The 25,218-nt window shown below is 47.6% G+C and overlaps 1 protein-coding gene across 1 annotated transcript in view; it reads left to right on the top strand.

Moving 5' to 3' along the window:
- The window catches only part of DCP2 (decapping mRNA 2), a 44,009-nt gene extending 21,571 nt beyond the window's left edge, over window positions 1–22,438 (top strand). Inside the window, exons 5-11 of the mRNA XM_062189313.1 lie at window positions 7,968–8,120; window positions 8,243–8,355; window positions 8,454–8,561; window positions 10,326–10,461; window positions 14,322–14,432; window positions 16,632–16,683; window positions 19,785–22,438. Of these exons, the coding sequence (XP_062045297.1) occupies window positions 7,968–8,120; window positions 8,243–8,355; window positions 8,454–8,561; window positions 10,326–10,461; window positions 14,322–14,432; window positions 16,632–16,683; window positions 19,785–19,942 (831 nt within the window). The 3' untranslated portion in view covers window positions 19,943–22,438. The remainder of the gene's footprint in view (window positions 1–7,967; window positions 8,121–8,242; window positions 8,356–8,453; window positions 8,562–10,325; window positions 10,462–14,321; window positions 14,433–16,631; window positions 16,684–19,784) is intronic.
- The last annotated feature ends 2,780 nt before the right edge of the window (window positions 22,439–25,218 follow it).

Raw genomic sequence — 25,218 nt, 5'->3', positions numbered from 1 at the left:
CTGGATTACAGCGGTTCTTCCCTCCATAACCACCCACAAACCATCCCATCTACTACTCCCTCTCCCATCCCATTCTTCATTAAGATTCATTTTTAATTATCTTTATATACAGAAGATCAACTTAGTATATACTAAGTGAAGATTTCAACAGTTTTCACCCACACAGACACAAAGGATAAGTACTGTTTGAAGACTAGTTTTACCGTTAATTCTTATAGTACAACGCATTAAGGACAGAAATCCTACATGGGGAGCAAGTGCACAGTGGCTCCTGTAGTTGACTTAACAGTTGAAACTCTTACTTAAAATGTTAGTGATCACACGAGGCTCTTGTCATGAGCTGCCAAGGCTATGGAAGCCTCTTGACTTCACAAACTCCAACCTTATTTAGACAAGGCCATAATCAAAGTGGAAGTTCTCTCCTCCCTTCAGAGAAAGGTACCTCCTTTGATGGCCCATTCTTTCCACTGGGATCTCACAGAGATCTTTCATTTAGGTCATTTTTTGCCACAATGTCTTGGCTTTCCATGCCTGAAATACTCTCATGGGCTTTTTATCCAGATCCAAATGCTTTAAGGGCTGATTCTGAAGCCAGAGTGCTGTTAAGGGCATTTGTCATTCTGTGGGTCTGTTGTGTATCCTGCTTCCCATGTTGAATCATTCTCTCTTTTTTTTTTTTTTATTTTTGACAGGCAGAGTGGACAGTGAGAGAGAGACAGAGAGAAAGGTCTTCCTTTTTGCCGTTGGTTCACCCTCCAATGGCCGCCGCGGTAGCGCGCTGCGGCCGGCGCACCGCGCTGATCCGATGGCAGGAGCCAAGTGCTTCTCCTGGTCTCCCATGGGGTGCAGGGCCCAAGCACTTGGGCCATCCTCCACTGCACTCCCTGAATTATATCAATTATTATTAGCAGACACTGGTTCACTCTCCAGTTGGCTGCAATGGCCATAGCTGTGCCAGTCTGAAGCCAAGAGCCAAGAACTTCCAGGTCTCCCACACAGGTGCAGGGGCCCAAGGAGTTGAGCCATCTTCTGCTTGTCCAGGCCATAGCAGAGCACTGGATTGGAAGTGGAGCAGCCAAGTCTCGAACTGGTACACATATGGGATGCTGCTGGCACCTCAGGTGGCAGCTTAACCCGCTGTGCCACAATACCGGACCCCGTTGCATTGCTTTTGTTTCCTGATATGTGGCAGTCATAGGTGTTTTGTTTGAAATTGACACATCCCCAAAAGAGAGAGGGGCTTGTCGCCTGAGCCTAGAGGAAGGGTATCAAGCAGGCTGTCTGGGGAGAAGCTGCAAGTGAGTCTCAGTAGAGAGCAGAGGCAGTCATACTTAGGAATTCCCGGTCTCGTATTTGACCTTCTGTTTTACCTTGGATAATCGGGTTATTTGTCAAAAGTTTTACTCAATGAAGTAGACTTAGGACAAATGAGTGGACAGTGTTCTCTTGGTGTTGTGTTAGATACATTTAGGATAACCTCAGTGTATTTTTAAAGATTTGTTTACATATTTGAAAGGCAGAGTGACAGAGGAAGAAAGAAAGAGATCTTGGAACTGCTGGTTCACTCCCTCAAATGGCTGCAACAGCTGTGCCTGGACTATGGCACAGCAGAAGCATGGATGGGAAACAGGCTGGGAAACAGCGTAGCCAGTGTTTGAAACCACTCTTGTGGGGTGGGTGTAACTTCCTGTGCCATGTGTGGTTTCCGAATGTCATACTGTTGCCTGTTACTTGACAAAATAATACGTTCTGTTATAGTGAGACTGACTGGAGGTGCCTGGGATTTAATTTAAACACCTGACACAGAGCCGCTGTTGATTGAGTTATTCTGCCTCTTGCTTGTATATTTATAGACAAATTCATTGTCTTTCTGCACTATTCCTCTTGGGGTAACACTTTTTTTTTGGTCAGATGACATTTAAAAAGTTAATGTGTTTTGTGTGTCAGGGATGTTAACTGTGTCATGTAGTATGGATAGGGTGGGTTCCCAGAAAGTGTGCTGTTAAGATTTTGTCTTTGGTGTCTGTGTATGTATTTCCGTTAATGAGGTTTTTTTTCTCACTTTGAGAATTGAGAGATTGTGTTGGCTGCTTTTGCATGGATGAGGGGGAGATCCCCCATGGCCCCCTGAAGGTCTCTGGGTTCAGCTGACAGCACACAGGTTAAAAGAAAAAGGGATTTGTACCCGCAGCAGAGTGATGAACCAGCAACCCTGTGCGGCACAGGTGCTTTGCTCCCATTACTCGTGGGGCAGAGGATGGGTGTAGAAAGTGATTTTTAGGGGGACATGAGTGGGCCTTGAGGACAGGCGATGGTTGGTGAGTGATTTTCTCTGGAAGAGCTGATGGACCAGCTTTAGACAGGCTCACCCGCTGTGGTTTCGTGCCTCGGTCTTTCTGTGATATTAGTGATAGGGAGTGGATGAAGCCAGCTGCTTTCCCTCTGCAGGGTCTGGGCTTCAGGCAGATGAGGATCTCAAAGGAGAGCCTCTTCCCGGGGCTGCTGGTCTTAAGGGACCTTTACTTTAAAAATAATCAGCACACCTGGGCACCAAAATCCGGGGGCTCCTTCACTCTGTTCTGCATTTGGTTCTGGCTTCTAGGTTTGAAGCTGCCTGTGTTTGTCAAGGGGGCCCTTTTCCTTTGGCTCCTTTTGTGCTTGTGTAATTCTAAAGCTGCAGCCATTCCGAGCTGAATTGCATGCCTTTGTCTCACTGTCTGGCAATCCTCTCTATTGTGGAAGTTGTAGCTCCAGTGTATCCAGAAGATAGGCAGCTTTCCCAATGGGACCACCCCTGTGGTCACATTTCCCCCTAGGGCCATTTCTTTCTTTCTTTCTCCCTCCCTCCCTCCCTCCCTCCCTCCCTCCCTCCCTTCCTTTCTTTCTCTCTCTCTCTCTCTCTCTCTCTCTCTCCCTCTCTCTCCCTCTCTCTCCCTCTCTCTCCCTTTTCCCCCTTTCCTCCTGTCCTGTCCTGTCCTGTCCTATCATATCGTATCGTATCCGAAAGGTGGAGTTGCAGAGGCAGAGAGGTCTTCCATCCACTGGTTCACTTCCCGAGTGGCTGCAGGGGCTGGAGCTGGGCCCATCCAGAGCCGGGAGCTTTTTCCAGGTGTCTCATGCAGATGCAGGGGCCCAAGCACTGGGGCCATCTTCTCCTGCTTTCCCAGGCCTCAGCGGAGAGCTGGATCGGAAGTGGAGCTCCTAGGACTCAAACCAGTGGCTATATGGGATGCCTGCACTGCAGACAGCGGCTTTACCCGCTACACCACAGCGCTGGTGCCCCTAGGGCCATTTAGATACCCCCCTCCTACCTCTGAGCTTCTGTGTTGTATTACAATTAATGTTTTCTTTTTGATTTAAATCCTTTAAGGACAATGCTTGTTTTACTCATTTTTGAATCCAGTGGCTAGGACTCTACCTGCCACTTACTGGTGCATAGTACATATTTGAATGCGCTAAAAAGAAGTCCATAAAAATTGTATTAATAATCATTTCAAATGTAGAGGAAAAATGGTAAGACTGATAAAAAATAGATCTACCAGCTAATGTTTTGCCATATTTGGATGGATATGTTGTATGTTTTATACTATTACAGCTCTGGCTGTTGTGGCAGTCTGGTGAGTGAACCAGTGAATGGAAGACCTCTCTGTCTCTACCTCTCTCTGTAATTCTGTCTTTCAAATAAAATAAATCTTTTTTTAAAAAAAGAGTAACTTTTAGACATAATGCTACATTACCTCTGACTATTGCTTGTGTCCTTTAAGGATAAGTAGTTTGGGGCTGGCGTTGTGGTGTAGTAGGCTAGGCTTCTGCCTGTGGCACCAGCATCCCATATGGGTGCTGGTTCAAGTCCTGGCTGTTCTACTTTTTTTTTTTTTTTAAGATTTATTTATTTATTTGAAAGAGTTACACAGAGAGAGAAGAGAGGGCAGAGAGAGAGAGAGGTCTTCCACCAGTTGGTTCAATTCCCAGTTGGCCGCAACGGCCAGAGCTGCACTGATCCAAAGCCAGAAGCCAGGAGCTTCCTCTGGATCTTCCCACGTGGGTGCAGGGGCCTAAGGACTTGGGCCATCTTGTACTGCTTTCCCAGGCCATAGCAGAGAGCTGGATTGGAAGTGGAGCAGCTGGGACTTGAACCAGCGCCCATGTGGGATGCCGGCGCTGAAGGTGACGGCTTTACCTTCTACACCACAGCGCCAGCCTCTGTTCTACTTCTTGATCAACTCTCCTGCTGATGTGCCTGGGAAAGCAGTGGAAGAAGGCCCTGCACCCATGTGGAGGACTGGGATGAAGCTCCTGGCTTTGGATCGGCCCAGCTCCTGCCATTGCAGCCATTTAGGGAGTGAAACAGCAGATGGAAGATCTCTTTTTCTCCCTCTCTGTCACTCTGTGTCTGCCTTTTAAAATAAATATATAAATACATAATGTTAAAAAGAAAAGTTCATAAAAATGTGTTACAAAAGAAATATGTATAGATTTTAATTTTTTTGCACAAAAATAAGCTCATACTTTTCACAAACTTTTTTGAAGTATCCTTTTATACATTTAATTTAAAACGTTTTTGTTTGGGAAGCTAAAGTACGTAAATACTGAGCACTGACTCATGTATGTGTGGGTCCCTACTTGTGCAGTCACACTCAGGTGAGAGAGAGGTCATTGCCAGCAGCGTTCTGCTTGTTGTTGCATGTCACATGCGTGGGTGTTTGTTGTGCTTGCTCTGTGTCTGGCTTTTGTGGCTCCACAACTTTCCTGTGAGGTCTCCAAAGCTGCATGTGTGTCAGCAGTTGGATCTTTCCACTGTATGTATACCAGTGTGGAGCTACTGCCCGTAGTTTCACGTGGTCTGTGAGAGTTCTGCTTGTGCCACCTCCTAGCCTACAATACCAAGTTATCAATTAAAAAATTTTTTTTTACCTTTTCTGATAGGAATGTATATTATGGTAGGTTTTTAAGTTGTGATTTCCTGAAGTTAAATGATAATTGAGCACCTTGTCATATTCTTATTGGTTATTTGAATATCCCCTTTTGTTAAGTACCCATTTTTTTACTACACATTAAAAGAACACTTTGTTTTTAATTTGAAAGTCAGAGAGATAATCTTCTATTTGCTGATTTACTCAAATGCCAACAACAGCCAGGCTGAAGCCAGGAGCCTGGAATTCCATCCTAGTCTCCCAGAGACCCGAGTACGTAAGCCATCACCTGCTGCCACCCAGCGTGTGCATTAGCAGGAAGCTCTATTGGAAGTGGTGTTGGGACTGAAATCCAGGCAGTCATATGTGGTGTGGGCATTGCAAGCAGTAGCTTAACTACTGCACCAAATGCCTGCCCCATTTTAAAGTTGAATTACTTGTTTTCTTGCTACTTAAGCATTTTTAACATGTTCTAGAGGTGGATGTATGGTGAGTTTATGTCTTCTTTTTTGACTCTGCTTTGATCAAGAAAAACAAGAGCCCCTATCAGTGGTGTGTGAACTTTTATGTAAACCAGTCTCCATTGTGTTTGGTATATTATCAGGAGTTTTGAAAGCTCTCCCTGAAGTAGTGACTTAGCTTTGTTTCAAGGAAAAGGGGAACTGCAAAGTCTGGGTTTCGCTCCCATGGGAATGCTCAGATAGCACACCTGAGTCGTGAGACTCATCCACGGGCTTGGCAGCTGAAGTACACTGTCCTGTGTGCGGCAGTATCAAGGTTGAGGGAAGTGGGAAACCAGGAATATTCTGTCACTGAGCCTTCACAGTTTTATTCTGGGAAAGATGTGGAGTTGGGTGTGTTGGAATATCAGCGGTTTCTCTGCCGTGCGAGCTGCAGGTGAAAAGAAACTGGAGATAAAATAATTTCTCAAAATACCACACAGGTACTTCTGCACCCAACTTGTCATTTCCAAAAGGCGTAAATCTGCTTTCTTTTGTAAGCCTTTGTCTTTGCAGCTAAGGTAGAAAATTTCATGCAATTTGTGATTTCCATATACTACAAAACAGTTTTCAAGTGAGCATATTTATATTCACATAATTTTTAAAATTAAGAACAAAAGGCCCAGCATACCTAGAATAGAGAAATGGTGATAGCAGTGCAGGAGCTTCAGTCTGGGCCATGAGATGTGGGGAGGGGCTGAGGCCACCTTTGCTGAGGAAGGTGGACAGGTACACGGTGATGGCTCCACGAGGTGTCCTTGTTCCTCTGCCTTTTTTTTTTTTTTTTTTTTTTTGACAGGCAGAGTGGACAGTGAGAGAGAGAGAGAAAGGTCTTCCTTTTGCCATTGGTTCACCCTCCAATGGCCGCCGCGGCCGGCGCACTGCACTGATCTGAAGGCAGGAGCCAGGTGCTTCTCCTGGTCTCCCATGGGGTACAGGGCCCAAGCACTTGGGCCATCCTCCACTGCACTCCCGGGCCACAGCAGAGAGCTGGCCTGGAAGAGGAGCAACCGGGATAGAATTCAGTGCCCCGACCAGGACTAGAACCCGGTGTGCTGGCGCCGCAAGGCGGAGGATTAGCCTATTGAGCTGCGGCGCCGGCCGTTCCTCTGCCTTCTGCCCCACTGACCAGGCAGATGGAACTGCATCATCACAGACCCATAGTGGTTTTCAGCCACTGAGGATGTAAAGCCATTTAGACTCTGGAAGTGAAGAGGGGAAAGACTGACAATAATACAAGTGTTCAAAGGAGAATTTGGGGGCCAGCATTGTGGTGTAGAGGGTAAACTGCTGCCTGGGATGCCAGCAATCCTATATGGGCCCTGGTTCTTTCTAAGCTGCTTCACTTCTGGTCCAACTCCCTGTTAATGTGCCTGGAAAGGCAGTGGAAGATGTCCTAAGTGCTTGGGCCTTTTCACTCATGTGGGAGACCCAGAAGAAACTCCTTGCTCCTGGGATTGGCCTGGCCCAGCCCTGGCTATTGCAGCCATTGGAGGATTGAACCAGCAGATGAAAGATCTCTCCCTCTTACTCTGTAACTCTTTCAAATAAATAAACTTTAAAAAAATAATTTTAAAGTTAAAATAATAGATGGGTAGTTTCTTATTTTGTAACTGAAGCCCAGTGGGTTAATCAGGTTAAGTGTGGCTTCTCTGGTTAAAGGAGAAGGTGACCGCCAGATGTGTAATTAATGCCTGAAATTCCTCCTCGTTCCTTCTCTTGTCTCCTAGCCCTTGTACTTACTGTCAAGGAAAGGCAGTTTGGAAATTATTAATCCGGTTTTCTCATTGTCAGTTATCTTGAATTTTGATCACACAGCCCCTCCCCTTCTGTACCACACAACTACGCTAACATGGTTGTAGCTGTGCATTTAAATGGGTATTAACTGCAATTCAGTTTTCATATATTTGAAAAGTAGTTGTGTGTGTGGAAGGCAGTTTTTAGTTTGTAGCTTGGAATATGTATAAAATTGTGGATTTTGTGACTAGAATCACTGTAGTCCCAAATGGGGAAATTCAGGTTCTGATTTGGAAAGGATTTTCCAGTCAGTCCAGGAGAGACAGAGCTTGGGCTGTCCCCTGGGGGTCTCTTATCCCCCCTCCCCCCGCTTAGTTTTTTTTTATTAATAACTTTTTTTCTTTTAAGATTTATTTATTTATTTGAGAGGCAGAGTTACAGAGAGGCAGAGGCAGAAAGAGAGAGATCTTCAATCTGTTGGTTTACTTCCTAGATGGCCGTAACAGCTGGAACTGCGCAGATCCGAAGCCAGGAACTTCTTCTGGGTCTCCCATGTGGGTGCAGGGGCCCAAGCACTTGGGCCATCTTTTGCTTTCCCAGGCCACAGCAGAGAGCTGGATGGGAAGTGGAGCAGCTGGGACTCGGCTTCACCTGCTAGGCCACAGTGCTGCCTCTCCCAACCTACACTCCTGCTTAGTGTTTTTTCATGCTTTTCATTTCCTGGGTATTTCTGAATTGTTGTCTTTGAAGTAAGTTTTATCAAACTGGAGGTCTAACAGCTAAAATTGAAAATTTGATTCAAATTTGTTATTAACAGGTCTTTGAAGAAACCGGCTTTGATATCAAAGACTACATTTGTAAGGATGATTACATTGAACTTCGAATCAACGACCAGCTTGCTCGTTTGTACATCATTCCAGGAATTCCTAAAGACACAAAGTTTAACCCAAAAACCAGAAGAGAAATTCGGGTTTGTAACAGTTGAGAGTACTTTCAGATTGCTAGACAGTGTCAGATTTGGATGAATTAGAGAGTTTCTTCTAGAAACTTCTTGTTAAGTAACAGAATGGATTATTTGCTTCTGTCTTTCAGAACATTGAGTGGTTCTCCATTGAGAAGTTGCCCTGTCACAGAAATGATATGACCCCAAAGTCCAAACTTGGTTTGGCTCCTAACAAATTTTTTATGGCTATTCCCTTTATCAGGTGTGTTTATCTCCTGAAATAGAGAAGTAACCTTCATGATTTGGGTAATTGTTACCTAAAGCCAGTGTTTTAAAACTAAATTGTTAATGTTTCCATAGGCCATTAAGGGACTGGCTTTCTCGACGATTTGGTGATTCTTCAGACAGTGACAATGGATTCTCCTCAGCCGGCAGCACACCAGCTAAACCCACAGTGGAAAAATTGAGGTAAAGAAGTAAATTCATGGGATGGCTTAGTGGTGTAGGGAGGAGTTAAAGCTTCCACGTGTGACACTGGCATGCCATGTGGGTGCTGGTTCTTGTCCTGGTTGCTCCACTTCCGAACCAGCTCCCTACTAATATGCCTGGGAAAAGCAATGGAGAATGGCCCCTGCCACCCATGTGGGAGAACTGGATAAAGGTCTAGGCTTTGGTCTGGCCCAGCCCCAGATGTTGGCAGCCATCTGGGAAGAGAACCAACGGGTGGAAGATCTCACTGTCTCCCTTTGTCTCTTGCGTTCTAACTCTGACTTTCAAATAGATAAATACATTTTTAAAAAAAGTAAATTCATGAAATTTTGACCTTCTGGTAGATTAAAAAAAAATACAGTTAGCAGTTTTGCTTCTAAAGTTAGCAGAGATGTAAGATTCGTTTTTTTCTCCTGAGAGAGAGTGGAGGGAGCTCCCATCTGCTTGTTCATTCTCCAGATGCCTGCAATGGCTGGTGCAGACACAGGCCAAAGCTAGGAGCTGGGATTTCAGTCTAGATCTCCCACATGGATTGCAGGGACCCAACTACTTGAGCTGTCACTGCTGTCTTCCAGGGTACCTGAAGCAGACACGGGCTCTGGGTGTCTCATGTGGTGTCTCAAGCACTGGGCCAGAGGCCCACCCCTGAAGTTCCTGTATTTCTGCTGTTTTGCTGCTGCTATATTGCTGCCGGCTGCAGCAACCGGAGCTGGGCCGAGCCGAGGCCAGTAGCCAGGATCTTCCTTTGGATACCCCGCGTGGATACAGGCTTCCAAGCACTTGGGTCATCTTTCCCAGGCGCGTTGACAGACAGCTGGATCAGCAGTGGAGCATCTGGGACTCAGATTGGCGCCCATATGGATGCCCACCCTGCAGGAGGAGGCTTAACCTTTTTAAAGATATTTAAGACTAATCATTTAGCAGGGAAGAGGAACCTGTTTCTTCCAAGGGCCTGATGGGTGCTTGTAACATTTATGCGGCACACAGAGTGAACAACTTAAACATGAAACTGCTGTGTATTGAATTTCGAGTCTCACTTGTGGATGCCTTGGCAGGGCCAGACCAAATGATTCCGTGGGCCTCATGTGTCCTGTGGAATGAATGTTCCTCACCCCTGACTTATGGTGAGGAGGTGTTATAGATAATTTAGAATCCAGGATGAAAAATTATGGGGTGTTAATTTATTCAAGAAATGGTTAGTGCTAGTCACTCCAGAGTGATGGGAATAGGACAGGGGACAAAGCAGACAGGAATCTTCCTTATGCGGCTTGCTCTCCAGCAGGGGAGCTAGTTAGATGATGAGTAAGAATGTGAAATATATCGTCCGGAAGATCACCTGTCACAGTGTCGAAAGAGCTGTGAGTGGGAGCAGGTATTTGGCACAGCAGTTAGGATGCTTCTTGGGACATGCACGCTCCATAACAGAGCGTGGTCCATGTCCCAGCTCCTCTCCCAGTCCCACCTTGCTGCTAGTGCACTCCCTTGGAGGCAGCGAGTGATGCTCAAGTACTTGGGTCCTTGCCACCCACAAGTGAGACCTGGATGGTGTTCTGGGCTTCCTGCCCCAACCCCAGCCTTTTAGGGCATTTAAGAGTGAAACCAGTGGTGGGAGATCTCTGTCTCTGTCTCTTCCTTTCTCTCTCTCTCTCACTCTGCCTTTCAAATAAACTGAAAATAAAAGAGGAAAAGAACTGTAAGTGGAAACGTTTTTTCCTGACTTTTGTTTTTAAAATCTTCATGTAGTCGAACCAGGTTCCGCCCCAGTCAGCAGCTGTTTCCCGAGGGCTCTCCTGGGGACCAGTGGGTCAGGCCCCGGCAGCCCCTGCCCCAGAGGCCACACAGCGGTCAGCCCGAGCTCTCAGACCTCTTGAAAGCCAAGGTGAGTGCAGCACGTTTAGAATGTTTGGGAAATGTAGATACTTTGGCTCTGTATTCACTCTCAACTGAAGAGTTGCCTGTTAATTGTCACCGAGTTCTGAGCGTTGATCCAGGGTTCTGGGTGCTGACTGACCCCTTAACCTTGCAGTGAGAGGACTTAGGGGCTAACTTGGTGTATATATGCTGCCAGTGAAAGCTTCATTTAAAAACAAAGCTCAAAAAGAAAATGATCTTCCAAATTAAGATAAATAGGGCCTTTTTGTGTTTCTGTTCACGTAAAGGAAAGTCACCATATATTGTAAAATAGCATTTTCAGTATTGCATCCTAGTGTGTGATTGTGCCACAGTTAGCCTGCCGCACTCGTGGCACTTGGGATTATTGCCAGTTGTTGCCTGTTCCTCCATGCTTCTTTGCACAGTCTTTTAAGTGATTCATGTCCTGTGCAAAATGTAGAGCTCTGGGTGTTCCCCCTTTGTTGGCAGTACTTTGCATGCATGTCCTTTTGTCTTAGCCATCCATTTGGCTGCCAGTGTTTGTTCAATTTTTATTTTAAAAAATAATAGGGACTGGTGTTCTGGCCCAGTGGGTTAAGGTGTCAGCTGTGACACCAGCATCCCATATGGGTGTGGATTCATGTCCCAACTATTCCACTTCCAATCCACTTCTCTACTAATGGTCTGAGAAAAGCAGCGAAAGGTAGTCCAAGTGCTTGAGCCCCTGTACCCACGTGGGAGACCCGAATGAAGCACCCAGCTTCTGCTTGGCCCAGCCCTGGCCCTTGGAGCCACTTGAGGAGTGAATCAGCAGATGCAAGATGGATTGATCTCTCTCTTTTTCTCTCTCTCTCTGACACATACTCTCTCTCTCTCTGTTTCTCTCTCTTTTTCATTCTCACTCTCTTTCAAATAAGTAAAAAATAGACCATGTTTGTCAAAATTAGAAACTGTTGTGCTTAGAGGAGCATGGTCTGAATGAGTGAGAAGACAGTCCATAAAATGGGAGAAAACAGGAGGTAACTGGAGTGGCAAGTTCATGACAGCTGAAGTAAAGCTGGCCGGGGCTTGTCCATGTGGGAAGTGAACAGTCGGCATTGGCATGGCGTGTGACTGCTCACTGCTGCTGAGTTATCCACACCAGTGTTGACGTGGGAAATTTTACACATAGTGTGCTGCAGTAAAAGTAACTCCCGGGAAGAGCAGAATGAAACGGAATTGTAAAAGGGTCCGGTGACAGGTTTGTGACAGCCTTGGTCTGTTTAATTAGGGTATTGATTACAGCTGTTGTGTCAACTGCCTGATTGTGTAGGTAGAAGGAATGCAGATAAGCACATTCTATTGTATATATTTTTTAAAAAGTTCTTATTTTATTTACACTGTTTTATCAGTTCTCTTAGGTAACTGCCTTTTCAAGACTCTGAGGATATAGTAAAGTTTAGAACATTGTGTGATCTGGGGCTGGCCTTGACTCCACATCCTGTTTGGTGGTGCCTGGGTTTGAGTCCTTGCTCCCCTTTATATTCCCATCCCAGCTTCCTGCTCATATGCCCTCTGGGAGGCAGCCCATGTGGCTTAAGTGGTTGGGTCCCTGCTAATTGAGTTCCTGGCTCCCAGCTCTGTTCTAGCCTAGCTCTGGCTGATAGTATTTGGGGAGTGAAGCAGTAGATCAGAGATCTTTCTCTGCCTTTCAAATAAATTAAATAAAAACTAAATATTTGAAATAGATTGATGTTTAAAGGTAAACCTAAAATTTTTTTAAAAGATTTATTTATTTATTTGAAAGAGTTGGAGTGACAGAGCAAGCTTCCATCTGCTGGTGCACTTCCTATATGGCTGCAGTGGCCAGCACTGGGCCAGGCCAAAGGCGGGGCCAGGAGCGTCATGCGGATCTCTCATCTTCCTAACAGGGGACCAAACACTTGGACCTTCTGCTGCGGCTTTGCCCAATCCATTAGCAGGGAGCTGGGTCAGAAGTGGAACAGCCAGGACACAAACTGATGCTGGTGCCCATATGGGAGGCCAGCGTCATGCCACAATGCTGGCCTCCACTTGTTTTGTTTGTTTTTTTAAATGTTTATTTGAAAGAGAGCAATAGGGAACTTTATTTCTCAAATGCTCACAGTTTCTGGGACTGGGTCAGGGTCAGGTCATAGTGAGGAGCTAGGAACTCCATCTGGGTCTCCCACATGGGTAGCAGGAACACAAGTAGCTTGAGCTATTACCTGCTGCTTCTCAGAATGTGCCTTGGCAGGATGGTAGATAGAAAGCAGAGACAGCGGACTTAAACCCAAGCTCTCCAATATGGGATGCATGTATCCCAGTGTGACTTAACTTGCGGTGCCACAACACCTACCCCTAAACATAGATTTTAAAAAATCCTTAATTTTATTTCAAAGAGAAATGGACAGATATCTTCATCTGCTGGTTCACCAGCTAAATACCTACAATAGCAGGAGCTGGGCCAGGCCAAAGCCAGGATCCTGGAACCCAGTCCACATCTCCCAGGTGATTTGCAGGGACCCAACTCCTTGAGACATCACCGCTGTGTCCCAGCTAACCCATTAACAGGAAGTGAGCGTCAGGAGTCAGAGCTAGGACTCCGACTCAGGCATTCAGACAGTGCAGTCTAAACTGCTGGGCCAGATGCCTTCCCCAACATCAGGTATTTTTTTTTCTGTGGGAAAATTAATTCATGTTAATAAAATAGCAAGATTAAACTATGGCAAGTGAGGGTTTCATGTCTGAATTTCAGGATGATGGCCCAAATTTCAGAAGGAGCAGTAATGACTGTCTTACAAGAAGAGATTAATCTCTTGGTAAGGCTTCCTGCTGATGAGCAGCTTGCTGTCTGCGCCTGTCCCTTGCTCCAGGAGCAGTGTGCCCCAGAGTCCCTCACGGAGAGGTTCCCCTCGTGTCATGGTGGTTTTCCAAAATTTCTCCCTTCACAAATGCTGTTTTAGTTTCTTCTTAGAAAACAAAAACAGGCTGGCGCCGTGGCTTAACAGGCTAATCCTCCGCCTTGCGGCACTGGCACACCGGGTTCTATCCCGGTTGCCCCTCTTCCAGGCCAGCTCTCTGCTGTGGCCTGGGAAGGCAGTGGAGGATGGCCCAAGTCCTTGGGCCCTGCACCTGCATGGGAAACCAGGAGAAGTACCTGGCTCCTGGCTTCGGACCAGCGCGATGAGCCAGCCACAGCGGCCATTGGAGGGTGAACCAACAGCAAAAAGGAAGACTTTTCTCTCTCTCTCTCTCTCTCTCACTATCCAATCTGCCTGTCAAAAAAAAAAAAAAAAAAAAAAGAAAAGAAAAGAAAGAAAAACAAAAACAAAACAGAACACACAAAAAGTGAAACTGATATATTTGTCTCCATTTTTGGCTTACAAACAAGATCTCTCAGTAGATTTGAAGTAAGATGGGGAGCGTCGCTGTTTCATCCCTTACAGGAGTCCTGCTCTGTCGCTGCCTGCTGTGGATGTGATAGATGAGGGTTTAGTGGACACTTGCTGAGTTGTTTTACCCCTCCCCTTTTCTGAACCGTTTCTTTGTCCCAGTTAGCAGGGTGGAGGTGGGGGTTACTGGGTGGTAGGCATGGACCACAGGGGTCTGGATGAAGCCCCTGGGGCAAGATGGAGCCGTGTTTGCATGCTGCCGTGTCCACATGGTGCTGGGGGTGGGTGCACATCCTGCCTGGGGTGGAGGCCATGTGCAGACACAGGCGTGGGGGCGGAGGGACAGAGCCACACACACCAGGACAGTAGCCCTGGAATCTCTTTGCTGACCTTGTGCAGCCAGCCCAGCCTATTGCAGGAGTCTGTTTTGTGCTGTTGCACTGTTAACATTCTGTTTCTTCTTACTGAAAAACAGAATCCGAGTTCGAGGGGAAATGGCAGAAAACAGTATCAGGACTCACCTAATCCAAAGAGAAGGACCAACGGGGCCCACAGCCAGCCAGCCAAGCAGCAGAGCCCCTTGACGGTGAGTGTGCAGCTCCCTGCCAATGTGGGCAGTTTGAGGTTTCTCAGTGGAGAAGGGGCATCGTCAGGGCACGTGAACGTAACTTGCTTTGTTCTTGTTCTTGTTCTTGTTCTTGTTCTTGTTCTTGTGGATCTTTTGATAGGATTTTTGTGGAACTAAATTATGCATAGTTCACACACTAAAAATCTTTGGCCACTTTAAATTATAGGCTTGTGACACTGATTGATTTGCATAGCTAATGTTTGTTTTTTATGTGGCTATTAACTCCGTGAAAACAATAGACACTCAAACGTGTTCTCTACAGTACATCACTGGATATTGTTCTGTGTATGTTTTTCTAAATAGTCTCATTTTAATTAAGCTAACAGTTTGGGGTAACTTTACAATGTGTCTTGTTTCCTCCTAGAGTTTAGAAAATTTAAAATAAAACACTCATGAGCTGTGAGTCAAGTAACAGAACTTTAAAGGGATTTCTTTCCTTCTTTTATTTAATCTGTGCTCCAGAATTGTTCCTAACTAGGTTCCTATCACGCATGTTAGATTTTCTTAGTGTAGCTTCACCCATTTTCCATTTCTTCAAGAGCAAGTGATACTAGCAGTTTCAGATTTGTCCCAGCATATTTTACCTTAATTCCCTGGGTTCTGTTGCAGCGACTGTGTGAGTAACATCCACGTCCTGTCGGACTACTTGGCCTTTTCTGGCACTCTCATCTGGTGAAAGGGATGAGAACAGAGGAGGCCCTCTCAGCAGATGACGAGCAGGCTTGTGATAAAATCCACTTCCTTAAATGATAGTATTGTGCGATGGACGAGGCTTGTGATAAAATCCAATTCCTTAAATAATAGTATTGTGCAATAGATAAATTGAATTTAGTACCAGTCAGAATCATAGTGGATTTTGAAGAGGGGTCTTCACAAAATCTAGATGTTCAAATTTGTGTAGAAAAACATTAAAAAGTTTTTAAAAAAGAAAATGGATGGAGAGCAAGTATATGAACATTTATAAGATTACGAAAGTAGAAGTGACTGTGATAAATGTGACAGTTGTTAAACCATGTGTGTAGTCCAAGAATATAAATCAAGAATATAAATTAGAACGGGTACCACTTTTCCCCCAGGGACATGCGAAGATGAAAAGGTTGATAGTATCCAGGCCTCCTCCTGGGTGGGTTGGCAACACGTGACGATGAGTAATGGGTGCAACTGCTGCAGTGTGGTTTGGCTTTATGAAAAGCTTGAAAAAGTACTTGGCTCATTTCCTAGAAAAGGAATTTAAATAATATTCACCCTCGTTTTTATAATAATGAAAACATAGGAACAATCTTGGCCGGCGCCGTGGCTTAACAGGCTAATCCTCCGCCTTGCAGCGCCAGCACACCGGTTGGGGCGCCGGATTCTATCCCAGTTGCCCCTCTTCCAGGCCAGCCCTCTGCTATGGCCCGGGAAGGCAGTGGAGGATGGCCCAAGTCCTTGGGCCCTGCACCCGCATGGGAGACCAGGAGAAGCACCTGGCTCCTGCCATCGGATCAGCGCGGTGCACCGGCCGCAGCGGCCATTGGAGGGTGAACCAACGGCAAAAAGGAAGACCTTTCTCTCTGTCTCTCTCTCACTATCCACTCTGCCTGTCAAAAAAAAAAGAAGAAGAAGAAGAAGAAGAAGAAAACATAGGAACAATCTAAATGTCCTAGATCATATTAAGTGCGGTATCCTAGATCTGTGACAGAGACTACCATGTAGTCAGTAAACGTGATGATGCAGATGTGTATTTACTTTAAAAGGAATTTGATCACATTCTATTACATTTATAAAGGATTACAAGAAAAGTACGATGTAACATATAATTCCATTTAAAAGTAGCCCAAGTATTTGAAAATGCATTTATGTACATCTTCATAGGAAAAAAAAATCAAAAACTCTATCAAATAATGGTAATTAAGTTTGAGTTGAGAAGTAGAACAAATAAGTTTGTTCTTCTGATGTTTCTATAATACACATGTAGTGAAGAACTAAACAAGTTTTAGGCTTAATAAAAAGTGAATACAAGCAAAGAAAAACAACAGTGAGAGAATGGGGATGGTGATTATATTCCTGGCCTAATTTTCTACCTGAGAAATTAGATAACGTATCTCCTGATTTTTCATAAGTGAAGTCACTGGAGACCATGTTGCATGAGTGTATGTGTTTGTGTTTTTTAAATAGAAATGTGAAAAGAAGCTGCATCCACGGAAACTTCAGGATAACTTTGAAACAGGCAAGTCATGTTTTTGTTTAAAATCTCTGTCTTGTGAGATGTGGACTGTCTTTGCCTTTATTTGATTTCAGTGCAGTGAGTGATGAACTGTGACAGAAAGAGTTTCCTGTGCTATCTCTTTTGTAAATATCAAGCTTTGGTCTTGGTGTGTGTGTTGTGGATAGAGGGACCATTGCTCAGGGGTTAGAGAGAGCAGAGAGAGCCAAGTGTCATAAGGTGGGAAAGCCTCCTCTGCTCCACATACGAGGGGCGCTCCAGCCTCCCCGCAGCTTCCTCACGTGGGAGCTCCTCGTGGTCAGCTCTCCACGGGGCCACCGAGGACGCTTTCTGAAAAGCGCGCTTGCAGTTTCTCATCCTCGGTTCTGGAAGGAAGGTGTGTTGCCTGATTGGAAGCTAATCCTAGTGAATGTAGAAAGTGGTTGGTACGGTTTAGTGGATGTGATTTGGAAGTACGGGGCTAGTGTGTATGAGATTCCCGTGCGGTACATAAGCGTTTGTTCACCATCACGGCCTCCTAGAGTGCAGTCTGGGAATGGAACACTATCTATCATGTTTCATATTCTTTATAAACAGTGTCGTTTTAAGCAAGGTGAACGCTTTTCTAAGAGACATGCTTTCACCCTACTGTGGACAGCTCAGGTTCACCGTGAAGCTGTGGGAGCAGCTATGAGAGTGCGGTCTGATGTTTGGCACAGTGACAGAGGCACGCAGGCATGGACATGTGAGCACACACACACACACACACGCACAGTGAAAGCGGGCAGACACACACAGTAGTGGGAATGGTCATCAGAGTGCACTCTGATGTTTGGCACAGTGACAGAGGCACGCAGGCACGGACACGCGAGCACACACACACAGTGAAAGCGGGCAGACACACACAGTAGTGGGAATGGTCATCAGAGTGCACTCTGATGTTTGGCACAGTGACAGAGGCAGGCAGACACGCATAGACACACAGTGACAGGCAGACGCAGACACACACACACACACACACACATACCCCTTCTGTCAGTTGGTTCTTTCCCCAGATGGCCATAATGGTCTGGGCTGGGTCAGGCCAAAGCCAGGAGTCAGGAATTCCATCTGGATCTCCCACATGGGTGCAGAGTTCCAAGTACTTTTGCTGTTTTCCCAGGCATGTTAACATGGAGCTGGACTGGAAGTGGGACAGCCAGGACTCAAACCCTGCGCTCCAGAATAGGACCCGGCGTTGATGGCAGCTTAAGCTGCTTCACCTCAGTGCTGGCCCTGGAAGTCCTTCTGATGGACTTTTTCTGGCCACCTTGGGTGGTAGGTAGGGCTGCATGGTTTGAAAAGCAGTTACTTTAGAGTCAGTTTAGGCCGGCGCCACGGCGCAATAGGCTAATCCTCCACCTGCAGTGCCAGCACTCTGGGTTCTAGTCCCGGTCGGGGCACCGGATTCTGTCCTGGTGGCTCCTCTTCCTGTCTAGCTCTCTGCTGTGGCCCGGGAGTGCAGTGGAGGATGGCCCAAGTGCTTGGGCTCTGCACCTGCATGGGAGACCAGGAGAAGCACCTGGCTCCTGGGTTCGGATCAGTACGGTGCGCCGGCCGCAGTGCGCCTGCTGCAGCAGCCATTCAGGGGTGAACCAATGGCAAAGGAAGACCTTTCTCTCTGTCTCTCTCTCACTGTCCACTCTGCCTGTCAAAAAAAAAAAAAAAAATCAGTTTAACACAGAGCCTACAGCCAGCTGGCTGTGAGGAGGAGTCACACAGATAGCGGGGGACTTCATAGTCGTTAGGGGAGCTGTAGTGTTTGCAGTCTCTTCAGTTGATCTGCCAGGAAGCCTCCATTAATGTTGGCAGAAAATATGAAAATGGGCACTAACGTTTATGTCCATTTTGCTAGCAAGGGACTGTCAAAGATCTTAAAAGTTAAGATTTTTTAAAAGTTATTTTTTATTTATTTGAAAGGCAGAGCTACAGGGATAGAGATAGAGAGATCTTCCATTCATTGGTTTATTCCCCAAATGCCCACTGCAGCTGATCCTGCGCCAGGCTGAAGCCAGGAGCCTGGGATTCGATCCGGTCTCCCAGGTGGGTGGCAGGAACTCAGGTACTCGGTCTGTCACCTGCTTCCTCCAAGGATGTGGAGTAGCTGGGACTTGAACCAGGCACTCAGATGCAAACAACCCAAGCAGTAGCTTACTCTGTTTTGCCATAGTGCCTACCCCTAAAAGTGATGATTTTGATTGTCTGTATAGGAATGAGCAATAATAGATTAGAAATTCAGTTGAGCACCAGTTCATCTTAGTGATTCTGCTTAGGTTAGATTGTGGGAAGTTAAATGTACCTTCTACTTGAATTCCTTTTTTTTTTTTCTTTTTTAATTTATATATTTATTTGAAAGACTTGAGTAATGCAGAGAGAGAGAGAGAGAGAGAGCTTTCATCTGCTGGTTCATTTCACAAATGGCCTCAATGGCAGTAGCTAGGCCCATTGGAAGCCAGGAGCCAGGAACTTCTTCCGGGTCTCCCACGTGGGTGCAGGGGCCCAAGGACATGGGCCATCTTCTACTGCTTTCCCAGGCCATAGCAGAGAGCTGGATCAGAAGTGGAGCATCTGGGGCCGGCGCTGTGGTGTAGCAGGTAAAGCCACCACCAGCAGCGCCGGCATCCGATATGGGTGCTGGTTTGAGCTCCGGCTGCTCCACTTCCAGTCCAGCGCTCTGCTATGGCTGGGAAAGCAGTAGAAGATGGCCCAAGTCCTTGGGCCCTGCACCCACGTGGGAGACTGGAAAGCTGCTCCTGGCTCCTGGCTTTGAATTGGCGCAGCTCCAGCCGTTGCGGTCATCTGTGGAGTGAACCAGTGGATGGAAGACCTCTCTCTCTGCCTCTGCCTCTGCCTCTCTGTAACTCTGCCTTTCCAAAAAATAAATAAATAAATCTTAAAAAAAAAAAAGAAGAAGAAGTGGCACAGCCAGGACCCGAACCGGCGCCCATATGGGATGTCGGCACTGTAAGTGGTGGTTTTACCTGCTACGCCACAGCGCCAGCCTCTTGAATTCCTTTTTAAGGTGGGCGAGGGCAGGGTTCGTTGCTCCCTAAGTTCCTGCACTCACCGCTGTGTCTGTCATACAGAGGCTGTGTGTGACGCGTCCTGCTCCAGTGAAGACCCGCTGCTGGAACACACCGGGGCGCAGGCCTGCAACGGACACTGCAAGCTCCCCTTTTCCTCCAGAGCCTTCTTGAGTTTCAAGTTCGACCATAATGCCATCATGAGAATCCTGGACCTCTGACGGCAGCAGCTCCGAGCTTGGCGGTAGAGCGGGTGTCTCTCAGGCCTTACCTTTCTCAGGTGTCCTAAAGAAACGCAGGGAGGCATTGTGTGCGCAGAGCAGGGTGTGCACGTCGGCGCAGCTACCGCGTTTGATGCAGACTTACCTTTGCAGTGTTTGGACAAGTTGTTGTTGTGTGTGTTCTTCGGAGGGCATTGTTTCTGTGTGTTTGGATTTTATGCTGTATTCGGGTCAAGAAAATAAGGTTTGAGTCATCCCCAAGCAGCCGGGTTAATGGGGTTGCACCATCTACCCATTATAGTGACTGCAACAATAGTTTACTTTTATTGAAGAGTTTTTATATTGAGATTTTTAGAGGAAAGACTACGCAATTCTGAATGATAGAGGGGCTGGCATGTCACAGGTGCCAAGGCCGCAGGCCACTCGTTGGTGGCAGTTGGCTCTTCCTGCTGCTTCCCACCGAGGGTCTGCAGTGCGCCTGGCTTGGGGTTCTGTGGAGAGGGTTGTCTCTCTGCAGCCTGGTGTTGCTGTGCAGAGCGAGCTCTGAGCACACCCGAGGACAGAGTGTGGCGCGGCCGCCAGCAGGCCCGAGCGTGCCTGAGCAGAGTGCGGGGCTGCACCCACGCGTGTCTGGGCCGTGTCTTCCCCTCTGCCTCCCATCCTGTAGTGTCGTGCAGTGATTTATGCTTGTGACAACTTCGTATCCCAGCGGTGTAAGTGCGCGTGGACAGTGGCCATCGTCCCGTTTCACACTGCGTCTCCGTGCTGATCTCTGGAGACTGGCGTGGCGGTGCGTTCTGTGCCGAAGCCCCAGGGACGTGTCTGAAGGGAGGTGTGAGAGTTTCCCCGGGTGGCTCAGCACCAGGGTCAGCTTTGAGGTCCCCCTGGAGTGCACTTCGCTCAGGCAGGATTCTTCCTGTTTTGAGGAGAGTTTGGACCGTCACTGAGGACAATCACCGGGCTCTCAGGGGCTTTCGTGTTCCGGGTGCATCTGACCTCATTGAACATACTTCCTGGGGGGAGGTGTGTGCACGTGTGTCTGTGATGTGATGTGGGTTTATAAATTTTTTGCAAGTGATGTCTACAAAATCTCTGCTTGTAAACCCGCAGCCGTCTCTGGTCTGTAGGCAGCCTGGTCTCAGGGCTCTGTGACCCGTGACACTTGAGAGGAGGGCTGTCGTGGGGAATTCACTTGGCTTTCGTTGCTCAGTGGCAGGTGTCACCCTCGCGGCGCTCACTGCGATGCAGTTACAGCCGGTTCACCCAGAGTGCGTCTCTGCATGACGCTGCGTGAGTCCTGTGACCTCTGCTCTTCCAGCACGGTATGACTGGAGGCTTTTACTGCTCTTCTCAGAAACGTGGCTGCTTTGCGTGGATCTCCCTGAGCCATACATGGAGTTGGACCCAGAAGTCCAGGTTCCTGGAAACTTGTCAAGGGAGTGAAAACTTGGTTTACCTGTCAGATGAATTGTTCTCTCGTTTACTGTCATCTGGAAGCCATTTGCTTGTTTGTGTTTGTGTTTAAGTGAGTCTTTCTGGTTCTGCTCTCAGTACAAGAGCGAGAGCTGCGAGTTCCCCCGGGTGTGGCCTCTGGCAGCGTGGCATTCATTGTAGCAGATGAGTGGTGGGCACTGAACAGGCACTGGTGGGGTGCAGTTAGGACAGCAGTGGCTTCCAGCTCTCGCGACATTGAACGTGAGCAGTGTGAAGAATGGTGAGAGCTGTGTGGTGGACGGAACCGGGCAGGGAACGTGCAGGTCGCATGGCTGGGGTGCCCCTGCTGCGCCTGCTGCTCCGCGGTGCGCAGCTTACCTTGGGAAGGGCCGCTCTGCACAGAACTGGATTTCTTGGAGAGCGTGTGGCGTGGTGTGAGGAAAGCAAGCGAGGATGAAGGAGCGGGCGGGGTGTGCACTTGGGCTGAGCGAGCTCGCGAGGACAGGAGTCGTGTGGGCTCCGTCCTGTCTTTGGATTCACTTTTTGTATGTTCTTATGTTCAAATTGCAGTGCACTGTGAATCTTCTGTTTTTTGAAATTTTGTAGGTGCTTTTAAGTGTAACTTTAATGATTTACAAAATGTTAATGAATTGTTTTTATACTTAACCATTGTAATCTAAAAGATAAGGGTACAGTTTACATGCTTTCCACCAGTTTTTGTTAAGAAATAGCAAATGAGGGATTTTAGAATTTCTGATAGTGACGCCCTCCTGAGATGGCATTTGGAGAGCGCTGGAAACCGAATAGAGCTCCATCAGCAGGGGTGAAATCTGACTAAAGATGTTGGAAAATTAAGTTGGACTTTTGTATTAATATATAAAGGATGAAATTTCCCAGTGTTGTCAGAGAAATTGTGGTTGTTTGCTATTTTGAGCTTTAAATGTCCTTATTTTTCTATTAAATATCAATTAATAAATATAATGAAGACATAGCAGAATTAATTTTATGCTGTAAGATTGAGTTGATGTTTTCTTGCGAAGCTTCAGTAGTTTGTATGTAATATCAAATAAAAAGAACTCAAATATTTAAGTGAGTGACATCCTTCACTGTTAGAACTGCATGTTCTATACAACGCAGTATATTATGTTCCGGTAAAAAGCGAAGGTCTGGGTGCATGTGTGCGTTAAAGGGTCTCGTTCCCTGTTCCCCCTGTCGCTTTCCCTCTCTCTGGTGCTCTCCAGCCATCACTTCTGAAGAGCAAGCACAGCAAAGCCAGTTATAAGAAAATAGACTTTTGCCGAGTTCGTTTTCTCACTGTGATGCCCTCTCTCGGCTTTTTGCTTTCACCCTGCTGGATCGCCTGCTGGTGGGTGTTGTCCTAAATCGTTACCTCTGAGGCGGTCACGGCGAGCTGGGATCGAGTGGCATTCTTGTTGTCGTTGGCCTAGTCCCGTCCCAGCAGCAGGGCTCCCCGTGTTGTACTCAGATTGCTGATGACCCGGAAACACCACTGTCCTGTGTAACTCATTGTCCTGAGTTCTGTGCGGTGGCCCTGTGCGGTGGCCCTGTCTCCTGGTCTCAGGCTTGCTCTGCACTGTGACAGATTGTGCCCTGAGGGAGAGGGAAGGCCCTCTGGGCTGCTGGGCCGCGTAGCCCCGGGGCTGTGGGCCAGGTACCGGTGTTCTCTAGCCCTGGACAGCCACCCATTTCCAGGTGTGGTTGCCGAGCGCTCTGGTGAAGGTAAAGGAATTTTTCTCACTTTACAAAGCAGCGGTGGGTGGGGAGTCTGGTCTTCCCTGTGCAGCTCCCGCAGGGCACGGCTTTCTCCCCGGAAGCTCGCCCAGAGCCACGCGGCCACAGTCAGCCGTGAACGTCACTTCATGGTGGTGGCGGCGTGATGTGCACGCAGCACTCCCTGGGGTGACGTCTGCTCGGGGCGGTGGCGCTAGCTGGTGCCTGGCAGTGGACCTGAAAGCCGGCTTCCACCAGCTGGGGTGTGCAGACTTAGGCATCAGTACAGAGAAGTATGGAGAAAGTTCTGTGACAGACAGCGGAGGTCTTGAGAAAGGTTTGTGGTGGACTCCTCCGTGGGGGGTGTCTGTCCAGGAGGCATCCATCCGGGCCCTCGGGTCGGGGGAGCGGACAGCTGTGTTGTAGAAGCTGGAGCGCGGGGCAGTGTAACCCAGCACAGCAGGCCAGAGCCGGTGAACCTGGTGCTGCCTCTGGGGACGGACCCTGCCGATGTCTTGGGATTTCGTTTGGGGTTTGGGTTTTGGCCACTCCGTTGAGTGCTGCCTGAAGACCTGTTTCTGGGGGTGGCTGGCCACTGGAAGCCACTGTGTCCTTTCCCCCTATTCCCTTGTCTCTGTAGAGCAGAGCTGTCGTCACTTGGGTGGCCATGAGAACTGGCACGTGGGGAGTGGGTTCTGCCCGCTGGAGGACCTGACGTCATCTGACCCTGGGCCACTGTGCACGTGGCTGTCCCAGCGACTTGGGAACTAAGGGGAAACCTGGGCGAGGGTGTAGGGGACACGGGCAGTGTTCTGGTCCTTCAGTGTGTGAGAGGACTCGGTGTCGGGATAGCAGGCTGGCTAAACCCAGTGTCCATGGAGTCAGGCTCTGACGTGGTCGCAGCAGGCCCTGCTGGTGCACTGGGCATTCCTCTCGCACACGCTCTTGTGACCCTGAGAGTCACTGCGGGCGGCAGCAGTGGTCGCGGGCACGCGTGTGCTTCCTGTGTCACCCCCTCCCCTCTTTCAGCTTTGCTCTGGACATTCACAGCTCACACTGCAGGTCACTTCCTTTTTTTAAGCTATGATCTCGTGCTTTGGGGAGCATTTTTTAAAAATTTTTTTTTATTTTTGACAGAGTGGACAGTGAGAGAGAGACAGAGAGAAAGGTCTTCCTTTGCCGTTGGTTCACCCTCCAATGGCCGCCGCGGCTGGCGCGCTGCGGCCGGCGCACTGCGCCGATCCAATGGCAGGAGCCAGGTGCTTCTCCTGGTCTCCCATGGGGTGCAGGACCCAAGTACTTGGGCCATCCTCCTCTGCACTCCCTGGCCACAGCAGAGAGCTGGCCTGGAAGAGGGGCAACCGGGACAGAATCCGGTGCCCCAACTGGGACTAGAACCCGGTGTGCCGGTGCCGCTAGGCGGAAGATTAGCCTAGTGAGCCGTGGCGCCGGCCTTTTTTTTTTTTTTTAAGATTTATTTTATTTATTTGAAAGAGTTACAGAGAGAGAGGTCTTCCGTCCGCTGGTTCACCCCCCAGATGGCTACAATGGCCGGAGCTGCACTGATCCTAAGCCAGGAGCCAGGAGCTTCTTCCGGATCTCCCACGCAGGTGCACTGGGCCAAATTCTACTGCTTTCCCAGGCCACAGCAGAGAGCTGGATCAGAAGAGGAGCAGCCGGGACTAGAACCAGCGCCCATATGGGATGCCGGCACTGCAGGCCAGGGCATTAACCTGCTGCGCTGCATTTCAATTTTAAGTGTCCAAAGAAGTAAGTCTTAAGTTAGGCCAGGAGAGAACTAACTGGCCTTCCATTTTATAAATATTGCAAACTTTTTTTTTAAGTAACGAATATGACAGGATAATAAAACCCGAATTATTTTGCTTTATATATTTCATAATTGTTGTGAAGTTTGCGTTTTAGCTTAATACCTTCAAGTACTTTTAAAAAGCCATCTTTAATAAGTATTGACTCAGAAATTCAGACTTTGTTTAGTGATAATTTTAAAAGTTGTTTCAAAGTAAAACAAGCAGATGGAATTGTAGTTCATGCATTTAGCTACCTGGAGTTCTCTTAAGATTGTCTCTCATCTATCAAGATACAGCATGCAG

This window comes from Lepus europaeus, chromosome 4 (assembly GCF_033115175.1).
Source record: "Lepus europaeus isolate LE1 chromosome 4, mLepTim1.pri, whole genome shotgun sequence".
Classification (NCBI taxonomy): domain Eukaryota; kingdom Metazoa; phylum Chordata; class Mammalia; order Lagomorpha; family Leporidae; genus Lepus; species Lepus europaeus.
This window is presented reverse-complemented; position numbering and strand designations above follow the sequence as displayed.